Source organism: Mus caroli, chromosome 2 (genome assembly GCF_900094665.2).
Source record: "Mus caroli chromosome 2, CAROLI_EIJ_v1.1, whole genome shotgun sequence".
In the NCBI taxonomy this organism is placed as follows: Eukaryota; Metazoa; Chordata; class Mammalia; order Rodentia; family Muridae; genus Mus; species Mus caroli.
In genome coordinates this window covers 142,756,987-142,768,645 of record NC_034571.1, presented here as the reverse complement: position 1 = coordinate 142,768,645, position 11,659 = coordinate 142,756,987, and the positions used below count along the sequence as shown (strand labels likewise).

Below are 11,659 nucleotides of genomic sequence, written 5' to 3'. Positions count from 1 at the left end.
CCCCCTCCCCAGACCCTCTCTGTTGCCAGCTACAAATGTGGCAAGCCACTGCTTCTCCAGTTTGCCCAGTTTAGGTGCATTAGAAATTGGAGGCCAGGCTGGAGGGATAGTGCAGAGCTACCTCAGAATGCTGTAGGCTCCTGAGCAGGAGGAAATGTGAAGTTGGGGAGAGATGGGCTGGATAGAGGATACTGAATCTTGCTCTGGCTGGGCTCTCAACACTTTAACACTTTTCTTTTTCTTTTTTTTTAATGCAGAAGGTTTTTTATTTTTTATTTATTATTATTATTTTTAATTTTTTATTAGGTATTTTCCTATTTACATTTCCAATGCTATCCCAAAAGTCCCCCATACCCTCCCCCGTACCCCCCTACCCATCCACTCCCACTTTTTTGGCCCTGGCATTCCCCTGTACTGGAGCATATAAAGTTTGCAAGTCCAATGGGCCTCTCTTTCCAGTGACGGCCGACTAGGCCATCTTTTTGATACATATGCAGCTAGAGTCAAGAGCTTCGGGGTACTGGTTAGTTCATAATGTTGTTCCACCTATAGGGTTGCAGATCCCTTTAGCTCCTTGGGTATTATCTCTAGCTCCTCCATTGGGGGCCCTGTGATCCATCCAATTCAACACTTTTCTAATATGCTTGTGAAATACAGACAGGCTTCAAGAGTGTGTCCCAGGCTGAAGACGAACCTGAAAATCCTTGTTGGTGAGATGGTGCTGTGCTGTGAGCTCTGTCAGGAAGAGGAAGGATGCCCAGGTGTGGACGCTCAGTCAGGCATTCCGGGAGGTATCAGTCTGAAGATGACTTCAGGGAACACAGTGAGGAAGCAAGGCAGGACAAGACGTGCTTGAAGATGAGGTCCCTGGACACAAAACTGGAGTCAGTGTCTGAGTATAGATTCATGGGAGGGTAGGATCTCAGAACAGAGGGATATCAGAGAAGCAGGAGAAGGAGCCAAGCAAAGTTGCCACTGCCTTATCCATGAATGGGGAGGAACTGGAAACAGACACTGCAATTGTCCTCCTTGAAACAAGTGTGTGACCTCTTAGTAACTCAGTGCTGAGACTCTGTTTTGTGGGATTTCTGTCTACAGAAGAACAATCTCTCCCATCGAGACAGGGTAAAAAGTCAGTCCATATTTACCTAGTGCAAGGGTCCAAGAATGGAGTCTGAGTGGGACACCAACAATCTGGGAAGGAGAAAGCAATGTGGAGCGTAGTCATCACCTTACCGGATCCTGGAAACTCCTACTAGGACCTTGCAGAGGCAGAGTAGAGTGCACGGCTCCTGTCTGTGGAGCTCACTTCTGTACTGTGATCCAGAGTTTTTCAGAACCTGCTAATTCTTGTCACATGTGGCTAGCTGGCAAAGTGGACTCAAGAGTCAAGAGAATCTCAAGGAAAAGATGTGAAGCTGAGGGACAGGGGTGGGGCAGGGGTGGGGTGGGCAGGAGCAGGGGAGGCAGGCTGACCAAGGAAAGAGTAGGGACAGGAAAAACAGATTTCCTACAACTTTTTTTGGTTTGATTGGTTTTGTTTTAAGGTAGGTTTTTACTCTGTAGCACAGGTGACCTGTTGGCTTCCACGGAATGGTGATTTTCCTGTCTCAGTATCCCAAGTATGGGAATTATAGGCATGAGCCAATATGCGGGGCTCTAACCACACTTAACAAGAAGCAGAGAAGGAGATATGAACATCCCACATGCTACCACACTCCTGTTGTTTCTGAGACTTTGAATAGCAGCCAGGCCAGCAGCGGTTCTGAAAGATGAAGAGCAGTGTCAGTGGACCAGCCCTTGTTAGGAAAGCCCCAGCCTGGTTCTGTGGAAGGCTGCCATGCACCTAAACTGGGCAAACTGGAGAAGCAGTGGCTTGCCACATTTGTAGCTGGCAACAGAGAGGGTCTGGAAGCCTTCCCTGGAAATAATTCGAGGGGAAACTTTGATTAGTTAAATCCCAGATAATCCTGGATGATGAAGACAGATCTGGACTCCTTAATGGATTTAGGGTCCCAAGGGGAGTGGCAGAGGCATCATATCTGCCCATGGTGAGAAGAGGCCAAGAGGAGTCCCCACCAGGCTGCCAATACACCAAGGTAGGTGCAAACTTCCCAGCCTGTCTTTATCCACCCAGAGGTGGGACATACAGTGTGGGTAGGTTCAGTGACAGATCCATCTCTAGTGCTCCTGTCTCTTAAACTACTAGAAGTGTTCAAGGACACTGAGTGAAGCATCGTCCCCGTCTCTTGCTCTTGAGTCTCCATCCCTTGGTGCCAGTATTGGACTTGAGACAGCAGTGGGGGTGCAGTGGCACAGTGTCCCTTAGTAGGAAGAGGACCATGACAGCCAATCAGTACCCCCCCACACACACACTTCTTACTTATTTTGTATGTTAGAGGGACTCGCGCATGCCAGGGTGTTCACTTATGGAACAGGAGGGGAGTGAGTTCTCTCCTTCCACTATGTGTGTTCAGGACTCATTGGATAGAGGCAAATACCTTTACCTTCTGAGCCACCTTGAAGGCCCCATGAGAGAACTCTTTGATATCACTTTCCTTTGCCAGAAAGGTGCCCAAAGATCCAGCTCTCCTACCAGAGTTCCTGCAGACCCCCACCATCCTGCCAGTTGGGCAGCAGGCAGCAGTGGGGTTGCTTCTGTTCAGGAATAGCAGGATCCCGTAACCCCTCAGAGCCCTAGCCCAGCTTTTTCCTCAGCCTGGCTCTGCCTCACTATTCCCATTTCTCTTTCCTTGTTCCATGAGACGAGTTGACTTGTTTGAGTAACTTCTCATCAGTAAAATGGGTTTATTTGATAAGATCTTCCTCAAGGAGTTGGAAACATCTGCTCTGGACTGTCCCCAGGGGATGAAGTAGAGCATTTTTCCTACCCCCAACCTTTTGGTTGCTTTGTATTTCTAGCATCTACTTGGAGTGTGGGGAGTCTGTCATCTGGGTGACCTTCCACCCTGAGGTAGAATCTAGGAGAGCCCAGGACCTTGGCTGCAGGCCCGTGGCAAGGTCTCTGCGGCCTCTTCTATTTGAGGTGATCCGGGCTGAGTCACTTACTCTGGCTACAGACCACAAAAGAGTGCACTCCTGAGTATCTTTCTTAGCTGCAAGCCTAAATTTGGATTTATGAAGGCACACAGCTGCTAATTGGCAAGTCTCTATATTTCTGATGTCTCCCCCTAAATCTAGAGGTGAATTTTGAGCAACATTCCTGGCAGACCTGAAAAGATTTCTCCCCACTCATCCACCCCTCTAGCGAGTGACTCAATGGACAATTATCCCGAAGGAAAGTTACTGGCTTGCTAATCCGGGAGAACAGCTTGGAGGGGAGATTTGGGTCTTCTTTTAATAATGGAAAGTTAATGCGCAGCCTCTTGTTATTGTCTTTCTTAGAGCCCCTTGTTTAATCCTCTGGCTTAGTGGTGGCGCCCTCAAACAGTGAAGACAGCAAGGGAGATGCACTGTGTGGGTCTCTGACGGGGTTCCAGGTGGAGGAAGCCCAGCTACGGCTCCGTAGGTCCCCCAAAGTAGGTCCCCCAAAATTGCAGCTGGGCTGTCTGTCCGCCTGGTTTGGAAGCCAGGCAATTTCCTGAAGCACAAGCAAGCAGGGCCCCCAAGAGAGGGTAGGCGTCTGGGCTGGAGACTGAGTCAGAAGGGCTGGCCCAGAGTCCTTTGTTTGTTTGTTAGTTTATATGCAATGACATTTTTTTTTGTTTGTTTTTATGTATGTCTGTGTGAGGGAGCCAGATCCCTTGGCACTGGCGTTACAGACAGTTGTGAGCTGCCCTGTGGGTCCCCTGCAAGAGTGGTCAGTGCTTTTAACCATTGAGCCATTTCTCCCCCCCTCCCCCTACGCGTTTTAATTAGCTCCAGTTTCAACAAATTTGGAATTCTTACGTGCCAGTCAGGTTGCCTTTGACTAATCATAAATCCGAACGGTAGTTTGTTAGTCTCCGTAGTAGTTCCACATCCCTGACCTCACTTAGGATCGCTGAATCAAATATGGTACACCGTTATTCTAAAACAATAGCCATTACTCACGTGAAATTAAATTTTCACTGGGTTGTGTATATTTCTGTTAAGCCTGTCCAAGGTTTTAGTCCTCCCAGTCCACATCTCCCTCTCCTCCTATCTCCTGCCCCTTCGCAGCACCAAGCCAATTTGGGACTGTATTGCACTCTACTGTAGCCCTTAAAGATCCAGTGAGGGAAGAGTTTTTGGCTATAGATTGGCCGGCGGTGGGTTAAATACAAAATATCAAGTTTTCTTCAGGGATTTTCAGACTGGGTGCTGGAGTTGAAGAGACTGGCCAGTGTAGTCTGGGTGGAAGTGGTGTGTGTGTGTGTGTGTGTATGTGTGTGTGTGTGCGCGCGCATGCTTGGGAACCGTCCCTAGATCTTACAGATTAGTGGGGAGTGTGAGGTGTTTGAAGGCCAGGGGTGTCCATAAAAGAGACCCATTACGAATGTGGAACTTGTGGGTTTCATAGGAGAGGGGAGACAACACAACCCTTGTTGCTCATTTTTCTTCTCGTTCCAGAGAATGGGGATGGGGTGGGTAAGGGACAGCTGGAGAGAGAGAGGGGTGGCTAGGAAGACTGCAGCTGGGAGGCCAACAACTCAGGGGAGGGGAGCTGATGGCGCCTGAACCTGCTGGTGGGAGCTTGGATGCGTCTGCTCCCTGCTGATTGGCGCCTTCTAGGCTGTCTAGGTCTCAGGGACAGCTTCTCCAGCATAAAAGGGGTCGCCTGAGCTAGCGTCCTCTGCACAGGTGGCCAGAGAGGACTCAACTCCGGCACCTAGCCTAGAGGACTGAGAAGCATGACTGGACGGGATGGGCTTTCGGATGCGCGCTCCAGGAGTAGAGCCCTGGCGCCAGGCTGTCCTCCCACCGGCTCTCGCCTTCGAAGCTTTGCCATCAATGACCTGCTGGGATTGGAGGCAGACCTGCCAACTCCGGTGGAGCCTGGGCTAAGATCCAACAGTGAAACTCCAGCGGAGGCAACAGGGTCGGGGCCGGGACCGGGACCGGGGCCAGGACTCTGCGGCTCTTGCCCTGCTCGCGGGGCTCTCCCGCTGGGCCTGGGCCTCCTCTGCGGCTTCGGGGCGCAGCCCCCTTCCGCTGCCGCCGCCGCTCGCGCGCGCTGCCTGCTCCTCGCCGATCTGCGGCTACTGCCGCCTGCAGGACCCGAGCCTGCTGTCGCCCAGGGCCCCGTCCACCCGCCGCCTGCGCTCGGCAGCCAGCAGCGCAGCGAGAGCGTCTCCACGTCGGGTAATTTAGTCAATGCTTCCCGCCTCCAAGCACCTGGGTTACGCCTGCTCGCTCCCAGAGAGATCTCAGTCCTGACAGACCCCTGCACCTCCTGCCGGTTTCTAAACCGCAGCCTCTCCTCCCAAGCCCCATTACCGCAGGTGGGAACAGCCACCAAGGGTTCCGATGGATCTTGTGACCATCTCTCAGCCCCTTTCTCTCAGCACTTAGTACCAGTTTTGGGTGGCGGATAATCCGGAGAACCGGTGTCTATGTCTTGCATCCCTAAGGCAGAGTCGAGAGAACTGACTGGTAGTTTAAGAAGCCTGGGTGGTAAGCTGAACTCTTGGCCTCACCCGGTGCTGAGAAGGAAGTTTTGGGTCTCTAGCCTCTCTCTCTTTATCGCCTTCTACCCAATACCGGCAGGTGAGAGAAGCCATCCACTCACTCTGGTGTAGTTAGGTAGACTCATATTCGGTTCGGAGTCTACTTATTTTTCTCGGGGAGGAGGAGATCTTGGCGCATTGTGGGAAAAGAGAAGGAAGCAAAGACATTCTTTCCACGGGGCAAAAAACTGAGAGCCCAGGGATGCGAGCTCCAGGGGAGAGAATTATGCAAAAACCCAAAACAACAAAACCAAACAAAACCGCGGACCCAAGGAAACTGTCCTACAGAACACGGGGCTAGGATAGAGTGGATGGAGCCTGTAGAGCACAGAGGGGCTGGCCAGGGTCTCTGAAGGATGAGACGAAACCCTCTACTTGTTGTGCCACCCCCCCCCCAAAAAAACCCGCTATTTTCATAGGGTGGCTTCTTTCTTCTCGTAATATTAATAAAGGGAAAGGTGAAATGCAAGTCTAAAGTTTTATTCTGCGAAGGTATTTCCTGCAGAAACAGCATCATGTGACTGGTGAGAAATCCTGTCAGCTTAAAAGAAAAAAAAGAGATGGTTGACATTAATTTAAATACTAGATTGTAAATCCAACATATGCAAATATTATCATTTCCATGAATCAATGTAAAACTATTTTACTTTGGGAGATATTAAATCTTCCAGACTCACAAGTCTGCCACAAGTCTCTGCGGCCACTTCTCATGTCTTTCCTCATTCAAGTATCACTGGCTCCGGATACTCCAAAGCACATCCTAGAATATTATAATCCAAATATGCTGTTTTGTGGTGATATCATTAATATAGAAACAAAATTGGTGTTATTTCGTTACTTTTGTCTACTCATTTTTAAAAAACGGTGGGCAATTCTGTTTTCAAACAACGAATCTGATAATAGTTTGGCTTTTAGCTTTTCTTACCCTGAGATTTTTTGATATGTTGAATATGGGTAGATAACCTCACAGTTGAATGGTATTGTTTTCAGGGGAATTTATACATTACTGAGATATGTATGTCATGGGTGCACAAGCTTCCTGGGCTATGTCTCTAGGATTCGTGCATCAGGGCAGGGTGAGTTTTGACAAAGATTTGATGTCACAAATCCTGCCTTTCAGAAATGCCCATGTGAACATTAGGGGGAGGAGGGAGGCAGCTGGAGGAGGGTGATCAGTGGAACTCTGGTTAGAAAAGACACTTAGTAGCCGAGTAGCGTTGACTTTACAGGATATGAAATTTGGATCCTAACTTCATCACAACAACTTGACCTGTGTGATCTGGCAGGCCAACAATACCAGCTACCTTTGTCTATTTATTTGTGAGGAATAATTGAAAAAACGAAGATAGTGTCTGGAATGTGGGAATTGCTGTCTTTGACTGTGCATTTTACTAAGTATATTCTTCTCTTTTTCCAACCAACAGAGCTTTTATATAACCGTAAAGTTATTTTTTCTTCATTAATTCATTTATTCGCTTTACATCCTGATTACAGCCCCCCTCCCAGTCTCACCTTTACAAATCCCTCCCCCCATTACCCACTCTCCTTCTCAGAGAAGTGGACACCTACCTTGGGCACCAATCTGCCATGAGACATCTGGTTTTAGCTTAAGAGCATCCTCTCACACTGAGGCCAAACCAGGCAGTCCAGTTAAGGGAAGGGGATCCAATGGCAGGCAACAGAGTCAGAGACATCCCCCTCTCCCTGCTCCAGTTGTTAGGGGATCCACATGAAGATCAAGCTGCGTGCCTGTACAAATGTGTACAGGGCCTAGGTCTGGCTTCTGCACGCTACTAAGTACATTCTTAATAAGCACACAGCGTTAGCCTTCACATTAAGATGCCCACAATGTAGCAAATTTTTAACATTTTCAGAGAGTCATCTTCTTGTGCCAACAGATGGGGACAGTCCATCTGAAGAAAAGAATGACCCGAAGATGTCCCTCACCCTGGGCAAAAGGAAGAAGCGGAGGCACAGGTATGGGTCCAGGCTGCCTTCACTGTCCGTGTTTCCTCAGATGGACACAACCCTATTGTCTATGAGAACAGCAACTGAGAGTGTATTGAAGGCTCAGCAGTCTACTGCTGGTGTGCAGTGACAACCACACATATCCATATTTTCAAAGGTGACCTGCAATTCTTAGGAAGCTATCTGTATTTTTGTTTTTTGTTTTTTTTTTTTTTTTTTTTTTTTTTTTTTTTTTTTTTTTTTTTTTTTTTTTTTTTTTTTTTTTTTTTTTTTTTTTTTTTGAGACAGGGTTTCTCTGTATAGCCCTGGCTGTCCTGGAACTCATTCTGTAGACCAGGCTGGCCTCGAACTCAGAAATCTGCCTGCCTCTGCCTCCCAAATGCTGGGATTAAAGGCATGTGCCACCACTGCCTGGCTCGAGATCTGTACTATTTTAAAGGCATGGTTTTGTGCATTTGTAAATGGGTTTTTATCTCTTGGGCATATTTCACGTGTGTTTCTGGCTCTCTACAGGACGGTTTTCACTGCCCATCAACTCGAAGAACTGGAGAAGGCCTTTGGCGAGGCCCACTACCCTGACGTGTACGCTCGGGAAATGCTGGCTGCGAAAACAGAACTCCCGGAAGACCGAATACAGGTGTCTGCTGCCCTTCCTTTCTCAAAGACCCTGCACAGAACCTGCCATCCACACAGTGAGCAACCCACAGCCACTCAGAAAAGCTCAGGGTGGTCCTCTTCATTTGAGAACTGAGAGTGACCCAGTTAAAGGCACTAAAAGGCTCCCTGTAGCCTTTATGCCTTTTTTTCCTTCTATCATCCTTAACCTGCCCTCAGATATTATACAATTGTGAGCCATCAAATGGGCCTGCGACCAACACTTAGGCCTAAGTTAGATCTCCGGTACTCACTTGGTAGGAGAGTGCTAATTCTTGCAAATTGTTCTCTGACATTTGTGTGCGGAGGCATACCAATTTCTACATTCGTGCACACAAAATTAATAAAGATGTCACAATGAAAATGATATTTTAAAAAAAATCACACAATTGGATGTTATACTAGATACCACATGGAGATATATTAGTAAAAATGTTTAACGCTCATCTTCAGTTCTCAGAGACATCACCATATATAGCCTGAGTCACCCTGTGCTGTCTCTGTGTCATATGGGTATCCACCGGGAAGGTTGTCATATACTGGCAGATATGCTCTTTGGAAGAGTTGACAGTGATTCAGTGATTTAATCTTGTCGTATTGTTTAAATGAATGTACTTTTCTATAAAAGAGATAGCAACAATCAATTAATCTGAGATTTGAAGGAGCCTTCGCCCCTGTGAACTTTCTAAACAGAAAACCCAGGAAACACTGTAGGCAGAATATAGGGGTCTTTTCATTCTTTGTTTTTGCTTCCATAACTCCTTAGAACACTTCAAAGGAAGTACCTCCAACCTTATGTCCATAATGCCGAGTCCTTGTGGGTTTGGAGGGCTGCTGCCACACTAGCCTGCAGGCCAGGGGTGGGGAGTGGTCCCTTTGTAGACCCAGGGTCCTGGACGCATGCGCATGCGCTTCTCTAGGCACTCCTTTTCATAGTGTCTCTTCTTGAGCCCCTCCGTCTCCCCTCTGCCTCTAACCAGGTCTGGTTCCAGAACCGGAGGGCCAAGTGGCGTAAGCGAGAGAAGCGCTGGGGTGGCAGCAGTGTGATGGCTGAGTACGGGCTCTACGGAGCCATGGTGCGCCACTGCATTCCACTGCCGGACAGCGTGCTCAACTCTGCAGATAGCCTTCAGGGCTCCTGTGCACCCTGGCTTCTGGGTAAGCGGTGACTGAGAGCGAGAAAGAGCTATATTCTCACCATAAATATACAGAGCAAAAAGGTCTCAGGTTTAGGCCCAGTCTGGACTCTTAATTTTTCGTTAATTCTGAGCCTTAATTTTCTGTTGAAACTGTGGAGGCAGTGTGTGAGAAAAATCCCTTTAGGCTAGTCACATTGGTAAACACATATTCAAAATGTATAAGTGGACAGGTATACTTGCATTATGTACGATACATATTATCAAAGTAGGGAATACTACTAGAAAGTGTAGAAGCTATACTGTTTAGAGTGCAGGGTTAATAAGGCCATGCTGAGCAGGGAAAATCTAGATCATTCCATTTTGTCTACACTGCTGAAGCAGTAGGTCAGGTCTTGGTCCTGATTTAACAAACGTACCTTAGAGAGTTCCTCTATTGTAGAGGTCAAGCCCTTTCTGGGCTCTTACCCTTATTGTACTCTTTGGGTTCAGGGTTTGCAAGATTGGGCCGCGAGATAATTACTACCAGCAAATTAGTTAGGTGGATCCTAGTGGTATTTTAGGCTGGGAAAGTTCAACAGTTTTTCTGCCTGGTGTTGGGCTGAGAACCAGAGATAGCATGGTTAATATAGCCTGGACTTTGCCTAAAGACTAAAGAGATTAGACAGAAGTGGGGGGTGGGTAGGGAGCCAAGCCCAGTCCTCTGAAATCACACAAATAGGGATGCTTGCTGGCATCCATGGGACCTCAGTCATACACAAGCAAATGTTGGACAGGATTCATTCTGTCATTTAAACAAACAAACAAACAATGTCACTCAACAAAGCGCTTTTGCAGAAGTTGACAAATGGAATTTTTCAAACCCTAATATTGGGAGTTAGCTACCTGGTCTCTCTCCTCTCGGCCCCAGAGGAACACTGGGAAGAACATTTTAGACAGGCTGAAAGAACAGCGATCAGGAAGGACTGTACCTAACTGCTGAATTGAAAAATATTTTTGAGCCTGGTGTGGTGGCGCATGCCTTTGATGTGTCCGAGGTCCCTGTGCATTTGAGGTGAGCCTGGGGTACATAGCAAGATCCAGGACAGCCAGGACTGCATGGAAAGACCCTGTCTCAAAACCAAACAAAAATTTTATTGTTGTTGGCTTTCCTTTTTGTTTTCCAGGGATGCATAAAAAGTCCACAGGGATGAGAAAACCAGAAAGTGAAGACAAGTTGGCGGGACTCTGGGAGTTTGACCATCTCAAAAAGGGTGCTAATAAGGATCAGGATGGACCCGAGAGGGGACCAGACAAAACAACCCTGAGCCCTGAGAATAGCCTGGAAGATGTGGCCATTGACCTGTCCAGCTCTTCCAGGCAGGAGACTAAGAAAATGCCCCCAGGGTCCAGTACTCAGGGACATCCCCAAGCCCCAGGGCTGCCCCAGCCCCCACAGGTGGGAGCCTCCTGAGACTGACAGATTGCTCCCCCCCAAAACTTGGACAAACACCTTCAGTTTGATTTTCTTTCTGAAATGTCTGGATAAAAAGCAACACTACAACACTGAATAAATAATGACGTAGGGAGAGTTCCATTTACTCCTAGAGTGGGGAACATTCATACAACCTCTCAAGCCAGTCAGTTTGGTCTAAAATCTTGTTTTTCCGTAGTAGAATCTGAACATGGAAGGTTTGAAGTTCAAAGAAAATTTTAGGGATGGGGTATGACGTCGCTTAGTTCATAGTACACAAGAAGGCCTGGATTCAATACCCAGCACCACACAAACCAGATCTAGTAGCACACACCTGCAATCCCAGCACTCAGGGGGTGGAGACAGGAGATCAGATGTTCAAGAGCATCCCAGTTGAGAGAGAGAGAGAGAGAGAGAGAGAGAGAGAGAGAGAGAGAGATTGTTACCACCTAGCATTATTTAAGATGTGGTTCAGTCATTAAGAGGGCTGGTCTGACCTCCTCACTCTAAGTTAGAATATTTGGTTTGGTTTGGTTGAAACGGGTTCTTGCTGTGCAGCCCAGGCTCGCTTCATTTTCATGATCTCCTGCCTCAGTCTCTCTAGTGCTGGGTTACAGGTGTGAATATAATTGTTATACAATCTCTAGGCTTCAGAGGAATGAATGAATGAATGAATGAATGAATGCTATATTACCATTCCTTGAGCAGGGTCTAGGACATCTCTGTCTTTGTGATAGGTGATAATTTTGTGTTCTCAGTCACTTGATGGGCCTTGAATATTCGATGTATAAACAACAAAG

At 47.6% G+C, this 11,659-nt stretch overlaps 1 protein-coding gene across 1 annotated transcript; it reads left to right on the top strand.

Annotated features, from left to right (window-relative positions):
* Window positions 1-4,433: 4,433 nt before the first annotated feature.
* Vsx1 (visual system homeobox 1) lies at window positions 4,434-11,029 on the top strand. The gene is made up of 5 exons (XM_021156711.1): window positions 4,434-5,283; window positions 7,547-7,625; window positions 8,130-8,253; window positions 9,251-9,428; window positions 10,573-11,029. The coding sequence occupies exons 1-5, from the start codon at window positions 4,833-4,835 to the stop codon at window positions 10,857-10,859; spliced, it is 1,119 nt and encodes a 372-aa protein (XP_021012370.1). The 5' UTR covers window positions 4,434-4,832; the 3' UTR covers window positions 10,860-11,029.
* The last annotated feature ends 630 nt before the right edge of the window (window positions 11,030-11,659 follow it).